This window comes from Lepidochelys olivacea, assembly GCF_965140295.1.
Source record: "Lepidochelys olivacea isolate rLepOli2 genome assembly, chromosome: 7".
NCBI classification, from domain to species: Eukaryota; Metazoa; Chordata; order Testudines; family Cheloniidae; genus Lepidochelys; species Lepidochelys olivacea.
This window is the reverse complement of record NC_140417.1, coordinates 24896725-24910419: the sequence shown is the minus strand read 5'-3', so window position 1 is coordinate 24910419 and position 13695 is coordinate 24896725. Positions and strand designations below refer to the sequence as shown.

Genomic DNA, 13695 nt, shown 5'->3' with positions numbered 1-13695 from the left:
CATTGAACCTAAAGATGATGGGTTTTCACTTAACAGGTCCACACACAGTTGAAGTGACTTATGATGATGTACCTGTTCCAAACAGTCCTTTTAAAGTGGATGTCACTGAAGGCTGCCATCCATCACGTGTAAAAGCCCAAGGAGCTGGACTGAAGGAAGCATTCACCAATAAACCAAATGAATTTACTGTTGTCACAAGGTAACCAAGTCACATGATCAGTGGAAGACAACATAACAAGTAATTTCAGGACAACTTGACATTGGATGCTAAATCCAATAATACTACAAGGGCTGAACTTCAGTAATCTAATGTCTTGAGTCACAGGTTGTTACTTCCATCAAATTCAGTCTACCTTTGGTAATGTTACTCCAGAAAGTAGCTATCACAAACCTGTTTTGGTGGTCTTGTATCAAATCCCTTGTGCAACTAAAGTTCACACCCAATCCATACCTGGCATTTCAAAACATTTTCACAGACTGTTCCTGAACTGTTTGATTCACAACTGAAATGTAGCCACCTCTGGGGTAAAATGCAGCAAAGCTACACTCTATCCATGCTAGCATTACTACACACTCTGAAATGCAAGTGGGACATCAGATGTTTGCTGTACATTATTCACAAAAATGAAAGCATACTAATGGGCTGCGTTTTTTTGGGGGGGGTTTTGCGTAGAGGGGCAGGAATTGGTGGACTTGGAATAACTGTTGAAGGACCTTCTGAATCAAAGATAAGCTGTAAAGATAACAAAGATGGCAGCTGCAGTGCTGAATATATCCCTTATGCTACAGGAGATTATGATGTCAACATCACATATGGGGGAGAACACGTACCTGGTAAGAATTCTTCCATTAGAAGATGCCCTAAAACTAATAATGGGTTGAAAGTAAGATTGTAAAATCAGTTTTAGCATCCAAGTAGAAAGTCTTCAGATATTAATGTTGTGTATTGTAGCTAAATAGTGGCTGAGGTGATGCTAAGAATGCAGTCATCCTGGTTTAGAGATTTGTAGAGCTTCCTCAGAAAGAGCTGGCAGACAATCTTGCAGTTCCCTACTTGTAGACGCTCTGCTGCTTGAGCTAATATTTGGGAGCATTGGGCAGGCTTTTGAAATTACTCAGGATTTTTAGAAATAAACTCAGTTTAAACATCAACTTGCAAAATAGCTGAAGCCAGACCACTCTTAACCTTGGCTGCTATTGCAAGCTAGTATGAAGCGATGGATAGGTGCCCAATACAAACAAAATGTAAAGCCCTTTTTGTATTCACCCTGGGTACTTCTGAGAATTTGAGAATGGTTTTCAGTCTTCTCTGATATAAGATGTAGCAATCCATCTTGGTGCATAGTCTGCTCTTGCATCATGAGGTGGTATTAGCATCTTATCTAAATCTAGCCCAATGGAATATTGGGACATGACATAAACTAAGTAGACTAGTGTGGGAACTTGCTTTCTAAAAGTGCAGTCTGCCAGTTTAGGAAACAAATTGCACAATGATGTTTGACAGGGCCAGACTAAGACAGCCCTTCCAGGGTGTGAACATTAAAACCATGGCTTGCAGTAAAATGATGCAATGATAATGTGGTCTTCTGGGATTATATCATGCACTGCAAACTTTTGTCACTTGAAAAAGCATTTTAGTGCTATCATTTCCATGAAAACGAACAGGAGCCTGTTTATCTCAAAGGTGCACTGGCTCTCCAGCTGACACAGTGTAGTAACACATGAACGGTGTTCCAAGTGTTTGGCAGCAACTAACTTGCATTTTAGCTAAGGTGGTTTTGCAGTGTACCAAGGATTAAATGTCTTAATTTCTGCTGAAATAGTTCTGAACATTTAGCCTTGACTTCTGTGTGTAGAACAATGTGCATTTTCTAGGACTTCATGGAACTGACTCTACCCCCACCAATCGCATTTATCAATGTACTGTAACTTGGTAAATTGCCAAGGAACTGGATGCTTGCATGCGTCTTCATTTTGGCTTCTGCCTTGTCCTCTGCCCGTACTCTGTTCCTTCCTCATTGTGACAAGCAAATGGTTCACAGCTAAACATCCAGCTTACAGGAGCAGGATGCCGGCAGGTCACTTTCAACAGTGAAACTTGTGTTTTTTAGCTAGCACTCTGGGTCCAGCCAGTTATGGCAGATAGCCCAGATATTTCCAGTTGCTGTCTGCAGGCCCTTCAAATGTTTCTTTGGCTCTTTATCCCCCCTCCTTTTTTTTTTTTTAAAGCAACAAGACTTTATTTCCTGCAGTTAAATCTACATAGTGTAGCCTTCTCTCTTGATTTACTGCTTAATACATCTCTGCTTTTGGAACACTCTACTTCTGCACAGCTTGATAGCATTTTGCTAACACATGGTCAAACTTGTGAAAACACAGCATGGAAATTCAAAGGGAATACTGACATGTAATTTAACTTATTCTATCTGGATACTGCATGTTTTATACTGCACAATAGGCATAGAAGTGTAATAGCCTACAGAATTGGATCTGTGTGAAGCCCTTAATTTATGAGCAAATAAACAATTAAGCTGTCACTTTCAGCTGCCATAAATGAGCAGGATACTAGCAGGGTAAAATGAACAGTGATACTAATTTTCTTGCCCCATACAGAAAGCTAGGTAAGTAACTAGAACTATCCACCTAGTAGCAGAGTCTCAGTGGATGGGCACAACAATTAGGCTTGATAGCTGGCTCTCACGGAAGTACAAAAGACTCAATGAGTGTGGCAATTAACTTCACTAGGCTTTTAAAAGTGCCCCTCCCCTTAAAGATTGAGGAATAGTAAGGTAACACCAGGAAGCCTGTACTGTACCTGTGGTATGAAAAATCGAGCATATAGTTTTCAGCATTACTAAGAACACACGAAATGAGAAGGCTAAAACTTTCCTGTGGCTGTAACTTGAAGCTTTAGTGACTTCAAGTGCTTATTTATTCCTGTCCATAACACCATACTTTTGGACAGGTTGCTATCTGGTTGGAGGTGGGAGCCACTAATGTAAAACATATTGAATGCTGCAAAAGCACAAAGCCAATGTCCTAAATCTTAAATTAGGCTATTCACTGCTGTGGCTGGCAATGTTGGAAGACTCACTGCCTCTAGTGGGGAGTAGATAACTTGCTTCAAACATTTTCTTACTGATGCAGACCTTGAAAGAAATCAAGGTACAAAAGTGAACTGGCTTTCATTGACACTAACATGTTGCTAAGTTAGCCTCTCAAATATTAGACTTCTAATTCTCTTGAGGTGTTAAGCATCCTTAGCTTATACTAACTTTCTCAAGTGGCAACTGTACCCAATGGCCTTAGAAACAACCTCTCAATTATAGAACCTTGAAACCTGACTTAATCACCTTTTTAAGAGACTTTTTTTGGAGCACTTGACCTAAATACTTTGCTTGATCAAAAGTGACCAGAACTTCAAAATGCTCCACCCCAAATCTGATTATCCTCCAATTCAGAACTGGTTTCAAAGATAGTTCCCTTAGCATAGTCACAAATGCATAGAAATGTAGGGAAGGTGAAAGGTCTATTCCAGCCCCTGTGCTTAGGCAGGACCACATAAACCTAGACAATCATGGACAGATTTGTCCAGTCTGTCATTAACCTCTAATGATGGGAATTCCACAACAGCCCTTGGAAGCCTTTGTCAAACTGAAGTGCATATTGCTTTTTATTTTCAGGTGTAGCAAAAAACTCTACCCTTAATATTAGAAGGAAATACTGTAGGATACAGGGGGTGCAAAAGATGGTGGCAGGAGGCTACAGTGAGCTTGCATTTACTACTTAAACTGCCAATTTTCTACACTTCTATTTTACAGGCAGTCCATTTAAAGTTCCTGTGAAAGATGTTGTTGACCCAAGCAAGGTAAAGGTTGCAGGTCCAGGTCTAGGAACAGCAGTTCGAGCCAAAATCCCACAGTCCTTTACTGTGGACACCAGTAAGGCTGGAATAGCACCTCTTGAAGTTATGGTGGCAGGACCCAGAGGTAAGGACCTTAGAATTATCCTACTTTGATATGCCTACTTTTGTAGCTTGCAGGCAGTGCTGAATTAAAGAATTGTGGGGTCTTGTTCATTATGGGGGGGGAGGGAGGGAGATGGGACGGTGCCTGCACTCAAATTTGGCCTGCCTGCTGTTAGAGGGAGTGTCAGACCAAACCTGAACAGTGCTGTGACCTGCTCTAGCTCTGTTCCAGCTGCTGCTAGCCCTATGCAGCATAAATGGGAGCTAGTCAGCAAAGCACTTCTACCCCATGTATACTACACCAGCCTCATTTATCCTGACAGCACTGCTGGGATGTGCATGGGGGCACAGACATCCTGCTTGCCCAGGGCCTTCCTAGTTACTTGCCAATGCCCCAACTGACCATTCCTATCGCCCACCCTGCTTTCGTGTGGCACAGGCCAAATTTGAGTGAGCAGCATTGCTGCACCTCAGTGCTGCACAGATTTGGCCTGCCACAACACCACTCGCCCAAATCTGGAGGGAGCTTGAGATGGGGGGTGCTGTGAAAGTGCAGAGTACATGCTAGTTAATCTGGCCCTATGAGTAATGACTAGCCCCATTGACAGACTAGTTCCATAAATACTAGAATTGTGCTCTCCTGGGTACTTTTAGCAGTACATTAGCTTTAAATAGATCTTCAGTCTTAAACTTTGGAAGAAACTGAGGGGCTACAATGAACAGGGGCTTCCTCTTGGAAGAGTTGACATTTCAAGAGGTAAATAAGAAGGGGGTGAGATTCAGACCTATTTAAAAAAAAAAAAAAAAGCAGTGCATCAATCTTCCCTGCCTTTGAGGGGTGAGACATGCATCTTTGTTCCCATAAAGCCCCAACCTAAGTTGTACTGCACATTAGCTTCATGAACAATCAAATCGGTGAAGTGAGAGGCAAAGATACTAATCAGTCCCCTGATCTATGTAACATTAGGACTGTGTTTTCTTGTTGCCTTTACTAGACAAATCCAGTCTGCCAAATAAGTCCACAGACAGAACACACATGCCACTTCAATATAAAATAAAAGATAAAAGTTCTGTCTTGAACTATGCAATCTCAAGTACCAGTAGCTAAATCTATGGGGTGGTAGTTCATTTCTCCCCCACCCTGTAGGATTACTCCTCTTTGGTCAAAAAAAAAAAAAACAAACAAGCATGCTGGGCATACCAAACTCCCCTTTTTAAAATGGAAGGTGGCTCTTTCAGTAGGAAGCTTCCTGAGAAGTCGGCAGAGTACATTTTTGAAGGCCTGCACAACTTGACTAGGTACAGCTATGACCCACATGTTAGTAATAGTGTCTGCTTTTCAGTAACTCATAGCGCTTAAGTCAAATGTATCCATATACAGGATTCATGGTGCGAAGACAGGCAACAAACTAAGTGCTAGAAGAATTTGACTGGGGGGGATATTTTGTTTGACCTCTGGCCTGATCTCTGCTGACCACACAAGCCTCTAATCTCATCTTTCATAAGGAAAGATGAGCCATAATTCTGTAAACATGAGTGCCCTTCAAATAACCATTATCTAATTCTAGCTGATGAAACGGATTCCCAGTCATGGCGCAGTCCACTGAAAGCGATTTCAGAGTTCTTTAAAGGTGACCCAAAGGGGAAAGCTAATAAGACAGGTTTGCATTTTTCACTAACTGCTGACCGCATATGTGCACCAATCCATCTGCCAAGAGCAAAAATCAGTTGTAAATATAACTTGCTTCATAGGCTTTGCATGGCAACTAAACTTCTCTAATAGCTGCTGAATTACTAAATTTACATTAAAGCATTACTGCAGTTATAAATATAGCTTGTCTTGAAATGTGTGATTTGAACTGATTAACTGCATGCTAAGAAATTTGCTGTAACTGCAGTAGAAATCTTAAGATTTCCTGTAGCTTAAAAAAAAGCTGCTTCAGACCACCTGGTTTCCTTAAACATTCAGTTTTACTGTAACTGATCTCTGTTGGGCAGTAAAACTTTTTCCAGATATGCTGAGGGAGCATGAGACTAAAATCACTGTCTTGTACTAACATGCTTTAGAGCTGAACTCTGCTTGCACTGTATTGCAGTGATCGTGTGTAATCTTATCAATGACTGACAGTTGAGACAGCTATCACCTTTCCCTTTTTGTAAAGCTCTTCAGATACACTTGAGTAATGTGGTCTAATTGCCCTTAGCCTGCCTTTCAAGACCATTCCGGCTTTCTCCAATAGTGTGCTATTGCCAGTGTAGTCAGCAAAAAGCCTAAAGGGCGAGTGGTGATGGATGCTGCTTATCTCTGATCTATGGCTCATAAACATAAGTGGAAACTATCTCCTAATACCTGCACAGTGCACTCATTCTCAGAGGCTTATATGTGAGATCTAGTGTAAGGCTTTAAATCAACAGCACTTGAAGCGACAAAACTGCTAATGCAATTCTGCTGTTCGAATAGGATGGGTTTGACTAGTGCTGTTGAACAAATAGCCTGTTTCTGTTTTAGGAATGGTGGAGCCTGTTAATGTAGTCAACAATGGAGATGGGACTCACACAGTAACATACACACCTACGCAGGAGGGCCCATGTGCAATCTCTGTCAAATATGGAGATGAAGAGATTCCTCGCAGGTAAACTAACAAAGCCTCCATTTTTCCAGAACAAGCTACCTACCTAAATAGCACTTCACCTCAGAGTCCATGTTCTGAATAGTCACAGCCTTTGTAACTTTGACTGCTTTCAATGCCTGTTTCCTCCTAAGTCAGTGTAGTTAAAAAGGGGGTTTTCTGGATGTTGATCCCAAGAGCCAGTCTGCATTTTTAAACTTTAGTGTTGGACTTGAGAAGTGATATCTACTTCCCAGACTATAACACAATGTTCTGAGGTGGCCTCTGGTTAATCTTGTATAGTTGGATTCCTCTTGTCTCCTAGTACTTGGGAGAAATGGAAAGGAAGATTATGCAGTGGCATGTGCATGCCAAGATAAAAGTGAACCCTTAGACTACAGCATCTCCATTTAATGCTTACCTTCAAATAGTATCTAGATTAGTCTTGGTTCCCAATTCAGGAAAGTATATTGGTTAGTGGGATTTAAGCACATGCTTAAGTGTTGTCCTGAATAGTGATAGTACCTACTATAAAGCCTGACAAATGACTTAACGCCACATTTGTTCCCCTGTAACAAGTCCTTTCAAGGTAAAAGTGCTTCCTACATATGATGCCAGTAAAGTGACTGCAAGTGGACCAGGTCTCAGCTCATATGGAGTTCCAGCCAGTTTACCTGTGGCGTTTGCTGTTGATGCTAAAGATGCAGGAGAGGGGCTTCTGTCCATACAGATAACGGTAAATTGTTTTTTTTATTTGTCCAAACACACTGTTCCTGAGTGGGAGTAGGTTTAAAATCTATTCAAATCTTATCAGTTGCCACACCCTGAAATACCTGGAGTCTTTGAAGGGTGTGCTCTGGCTAAAACACAAACTCAAATTCAGATATTGCTTGGGAAGATATACTTCAGGGTGTTAATCCCTAAACGTCAAACAACTGAAACGTAAGGCTGGTCAAGCATTAAATGACTAGCTGTGTTGTAGTCCAAACGTCTAGATTTTCTGATCTTTCTCCAAAGATCAAACATGCTGATGCTGAAAAGGGGGGGGAAATCAAGCTTCCTGTTGGAGACTATAATTTTTAAATTTTAAAAGTTAATACCTTCCTACTTATCTGATCCAGCAAGGCCACAGTCTTGTACTTCTGCTGTTGTAGTTATGTTGGAGGATAAACTAATCAAATGATCCTCTCTCCAGGCTGCTAAATTTACAAGCTCTTTAAACTGATACAACTGGATCTTGTTATTGCTATAAATACTTTGTTCCCCCAAATACCTGATAAGGTAGGGGAGGGGTTGTGGCAAGACTACTGTGGCTTGGGCAAAATTGCCCCTTGTGCAGTGAGCTAGTAAAGCTTACTGATCCAGACTCAAGTTAATAGTTTTAGAAGCAGGGTAGTTTTTCTCCCTTTTGCATTCTCTATCCCTATCCTCCATTTCATGGCCTTTGCAGGATTTAGGTATCCAGAAGTCATATTACGTAATGAAGTTGCTTGGTTTGCAATTCTACTTTTAACAGTATCAGTAACATGTAGTAAATACATAACTTCCCGATTTGCAGTAACCTGCCAGATAAAATTCTCTAGCCTATGCAATGTCAGCAACACTTAATGGTTAGTCTTGTAGAAGGTGGTTGTGTACTCAGTTACTCTTCTCATAAACCTCCTTTGAACACTCTCCAATATGACTTTTGGGTGTTCTACTTCCATTTGCTCCACCGATACAGCCTAAAGGAGCAAGGCATAACTCCTTGTACCTATAAGATGTCAGAGTGCATTAAAATATGAACCATTTAGCTCACAAACTTAGATGAGATCTGCAACTTTAGTATGAAGGGGTCCAGGTGGACTTTTTTGGAAGCTCACTTCATGCTTTGTAGCTGTTTGGAACTGTTACAGAACAGCTTTGTTAGAAGCAATCTTGTGCAGTGTTGACCTTGGTATTAGATGTGAAACTTAAGCATGCCTCAGCTTCAATACTATTCTGACCAGCAAGTCCAAGCAGCTCCTCGGTTCTTGTAACGCTTTTTGAATATCCATTGTAGTAATGGCAGTTGGACTAGACTAATATAAACTTTTCGGTTTTCCCCATGCCCAGCTCAAAAACATTACAAGACCAGTCTCTTCAGATGAAAGCTTAAGTAGGCTCAATGCTTTTGCCTGACATTGCTAATCTTTCAGTAGGCAACTGGTAGCAAAACTTGTGTAACACAAAGTATGTGTAAATTTATTTGAACCCTGCCCATCTTCAGACCTACAGAAATGGATATTGAGAAGTCAGACTAAATTAACCATTGTCTAGACAGATGCTGGAAATGAGATGCTTCCTGAAGTATCTGGTTGAATTACATTGCAATTTGCATTAATATATCCTTGTATCTTGTAACCATAAGGTGATATGCTGAGTGTATAAGCATTTTGAAAATAAGATGTTGCAGAACTGGTTTTCACAACATTTGAATTGACTCCCCTTTTTTTGTATGTAGGGGGTAATGTGTGTTAGGATTATTATGGTATGCTGAAAAATCTGGAAAGGACCTGAAGGGGTGTATTGGAAATTGCTTTGGGTGGGGCTGGATTAGGAGTTGGAGTGCTGGATGCTACTAACAGGTGTTGGCAAATACTTATCTGCAAATAAAGACAAAGTTGTGCAGTGTAGCTTCTGATACCTGTTTAATTTTTCCACTTAAAATGGCATGTTTTAGTGCTAGTCCTTTGATCTGTATAATCAGTTTAGGTAATGAACTCTTCCAGAGTTTAAGAACATGCGGTCATATTTCTAAATGTAGCTGACAAGATTCACTATCCTGTTAGATGTGTGATCAGGCCACAAATTTTACAAGACTAAACACTTCTATCCATCTTCCAAAGAGAACCTTATGTTAAATGTGTAACTAGTGAGAGGACACTTTCTTAATATTTCACTTGTGCCCCTCAGGACCAAGAAGGCAAACCAAAGAGAGCTGATGTTCATGACAACAAGGATGGCACTTATGCAGTAACATATGTCCCAGACAAGACGGGCCGTTATATGATTGGTGTTAAATATGGTGGGGATGACATCCCATCTTCCCCTTACCGAATCCGTGCATCGCCAGCAGGGGATGCAAGCAAGTGTTTGGCCACAGGTACGTGGCCAGTCTGTGTTCTGAAATACTTGGTGTATTCCTACCCTTTTTTTCACATGAGTATTTCTAGCTAAGCTACAAAAGGCTTTTTCTGTGACCTTGCCTGAAAAGACTGCAAAAGTAAAAATGAAGTAACTGCCTTCATAGTGGGTGCAGTTACCTGCAGGTCCCAAAATAGCTTCTCATAGAACAGCATTCTAACAGAATTGACTTCCCTAAGATCATCTTTTGGGGATGATTCCTTTTTGTGGGTTAGGAAGAAACTCTTGCCGGGGTAAGCCAGATATCAACTGCAGCCCTTCTTTGACTGTAGAAAAGTCAGACAGTTGAAGTTTGACACTTGCATTGGCATAGATGAGTCTCACTGAACTTAAACATCTATGCAGGGTAAGAAGGTGTGATTAAAACCTCACTTCTGCACATGGTGAGTTAGCATGCAAGTTCTAGCAGAGCCAAATGTACAGAAACCAGCTTCAGTCGAAGTGAGAAGACAACTTGTACTACTAGGTAACAGCTGTGACCCCCGCCCCTCCACGTATTACAGTAACACCCAAAGCTGCTCATGTTAGGTCCTGGACAGAGATGTAGTCCTTTCCCTCAATTCAATCTGTAGAACTGAATGTAATGATTGGAGGCATCCAAACATCCAGTTTATAGGACTTAAATTCCTGTAGTGAACATGCACAGCAGAGCTCTACTCCAGGTTTTGATGACAGTTACAGGAAAAGCATAGAATCTTGAACTTGGATGTTGGCTGGTAAGTAAAAACTAACTTCATCTCTGAATTTAATGTAAATCTAACCTACATCTACACACCCATAAGGACTTTTAGATAATAGTTTCACTTAAACTGGCACTAACTGAAAGTTTTTTTTATGAAGTTTAACTGTCACTTTCTAAAGTTAGTATTTTTGACAGTTGAGATGTTTTCAAGCTTCTAAAATAACTATAGATTCCAATCACAAATAAAGAAATAGCACCGCAGTGATCTTAAATCAACATTAGGGAGAGAACATTTGGCTTAATGTCCTCATACTACTTTCTGATCCAGTGAATTATTCAGCATTGTTGAGAGCAGCACTAACTGCTGAAGCCTTGAATTGAAAGTTTCTCAAGTTCCTTGTCCGCTTAAATCACTTTCCTTAAAATAAACTATTCCTTATCTGTGGCATCCATAGAAACACTCAAATGCTGCTGATCTATATTAAATGACCAAAGCTGTGACCATTTTGGTACTTAAATGTGAACAAATTGCTTTCTTCAGTGATGAATGCCATTGTTTTCATTCCAAAGCAGATGTCCTAAATGTACTGTAAATCTTACACTTGATTTTTAAGTCTGATGAGAAATATGATGTCTTGTGCTTGATTGCTATGTATTCATGGGGGTTTCTCAAACAGATGCAACTAATACAGAAAGGGTTTCAATATACCTTTTTAAGAGCCCCTTCTTGGCAGAGTCAGAAGGGGAAACATGGTCAATTGTCATGGCTAGAATATCTTGCCTTAGCCCATACCAAGGAACTGAATCTTATTTCGCTCAGGGCATCTAGTTAAGTGACTAGGTTAGGTAGTACAAAGAGCCAAAGTGCCAGTTGGTTCCATATGTGAAGCAGTCTCCTGATAAAGGATTAAGTGATAGGTTGCTTTCTTAAATGTAAGTGTCCATCAGCTTTCTCCCTCAGAAGCTTTATTTTATTTTATCCTCGCCCAGCCTACTTGACTGAGCTGCGGAAGAATAAGATTAAAAACTGGCTCTTGCCGCTGAAATTCCTGAAACACATGAATATGTAAGCAAAAAACATTTGTACCAGAACCACAGCTTGTACCACACCATAAACCTGGTCCTGTGACCATGTTACTGTTTCTCATATAGCCTTAATGTCTTCACAGGCGGCATGTCTGTTTAGTTATGATTAAAGCAAATCATCCTCTCGGGGAAAAAAATGACTGGTAAAACTTAACAATCTGTAACCAAAACTGCTTTCTAGGTCCTGGAATTGCATCCACTGTGAAGACTGGTGAGGAAGTTGGGTTTGTAGTCGATGCTAAATCTGCAGGAAAAGGTAAAGTGACATGCACAGTCCTGACTCCAGATGGGACAGAAGCTGAGGCAGATGTTGTTGAAAATGAGGATGGGACTTATGACATCTTCTACACTGCTGCTAAACCAGGAACTTATGTGATTTATGTCCGCTTTGGTGGAGTGGATATTCCAAACAGCCCCTTCACTGTAATGGTAAGGTTTGTTTGTTTTTTTTATAACTTCCCTCTGTCATACTTCAGATTTTATTTGGTAGTTCTCTAATAGTCTGGCAGAAAAATTTGGACACATTACTTGTGCATATACAAATATTGCCATTTTGCAGTACAATTGGGTGCATGATACCATGGTGATGGACATGGTACAAGAATGGTCTTTTGGACAAAGATTTTATCTTCACTTCCAGAGCTTTCATCTCTACTTCAGATGTTAAGAATTCAAATCAGTGGCCATAGCCTCTAGTTTAAAAGTCCCCATTACCGTAGCTGTGCACTTAGCTACATGTGCATCATGTCTGACTTGTCAGTAATTTGTAACTTCATCCCAAATCCTAAAGATCCTTTTAAATAACCTGGAGTAGAACATGCTGTGCTTACTCTTCCAAACACACTTTTTGCAGAACTGCCTGCTAAATGACTTCTCTAATCTGAAGTCACTCTTTTATGGCAACTACCCATTTATACATGAGCATGCTATGCCTTATTTTGCCTGTTATGTAAGGAGGTCTCGGACACATTTGAGACAGGCCTTGTTGTAATTACCCAAAGGAGCCCTTGGCAGTAGATAGCTTAAACAACAAATCCTGAGTACAAAGCTTGGCTTGAAAAAACAGCTCTGCACACAGCATGATCTTACGTCTGCTTAACCAATCTAAAGACAAGGTGAAGTGAAGGAGGCTCTTTACTACACTAAAGTATCAGAGGGGCAGCTGTGTTAGTCTGTAGCTACAAAAATGGAGTCCGGTGGCACCTTAAAGACTAACAGATGTATTTGGGCATAAGCTTTCATGGTAAAAAAACCCACTTCTTCAGATGCCTAACTATGCTATTTGAGTGCCTAAATACTGGTGGTGTGGTGTTCCTATACTGTAGATCAGAACATGACTCAACACTACTTCCCAGTATTATGAAAAAAAAGTCTTGTTACAGCAACGTATGTTGTCAGACTCCCCTCATCACTAAACAACTCCGTGGTGTTGGGCTGAAAGGCTTAGAAAACTCCATCAATAGTGATTGTACCTATAGCCAGCCATTTTTAACCCAGTTGCATCCCTGTGTGTCTTGACTTCACAGCATGATTTATTGGTGTTGCCCTTTGACTTATAGTAGCTAACTCTCGGCAGATAGTTACTGTAGCCCCAGAAGACACTTCCTTGAAGTGACTCCCTTCACAGCCATGCAAAAATTGCACCAGAAGCATCTCTTGAGGTCAATGAGCCTGTTCCAATGGCAGTCAGTTTGCTACTTCCTAATGTACTGATGCATTTGAGTCTGATGTGGGGGTTTTGGTGTTCTCAATACAAAAGAGCAATGGCTGTTTCTCTAAATAGACCTTTGTTTCAGTGTAAATTCCCAGTGTGTTGCTTCACTTAAGGGCTCTGCAATGAAGTAAACGGGCAAAGCAAGAGCAGTGGCATAACGGCAACTGAAGTGTTGTGGCCTAATGTCACACTCTGGATTTCTGTTGCTTCAAGTAGGAATGACTTGAGTCTGCCAGTCATCCAGTCTGCATATGTGGGAAGGGAGACTGCTCTGGAAAAGAACCAGATTGGGTGTCATGAATATGCATCAGGAGAATCCATTAACTAAGCACTATCATTAGTCAAGGATGCTCAGTCAGTTCCTGCAGTTGAATGTGTCCTGGTGAAGTGCCACTAGAGAACTGGGAGGAAATTTTTAGGGTGGGAAATGCCTATAAAGTGAAACCCCTAAGTGTTATGTACTCTCTAAAAG

At 40.8% G+C, this 13695-nt stretch overlaps 1 protein-coding gene across 3 annotated transcripts in view; it reads left to right on the top strand.

Annotated features, from left to right (window-relative positions):
- FLNB (filamin B) overlaps positions 1-13695 on the top strand; it is a 113132-nt gene that overhangs the window by 73637 nt on the left and 25800 nt on the right. For 2 of the 3 annotated variants that reach the window (XM_084634971.1, XM_084634970.1), the window contains exons 23-29: positions 37-199; positions 674-834; positions 3822-3989; positions 6477-6600; positions 7156-7312; positions 9511-9700; positions 11691-11938. In XM_084634971.1, coding sequence (XP_084491097.1) covers positions 37-199; positions 674-834; positions 3822-3989; positions 6477-6600; positions 7156-7312; positions 9511-9700; positions 11691-11938 — 1211 coding nt within the window. Of the gene's footprint in view, positions 1-36; positions 200-673; positions 835-3821; positions 3990-5535; positions 5629-6476; positions 6601-7155; positions 7313-9510; positions 9701-11690; positions 11939-13695 lie in introns of all 3 variants that reach the window. The other variant, XM_084634972.1, reaches the window with a different exon arrangement.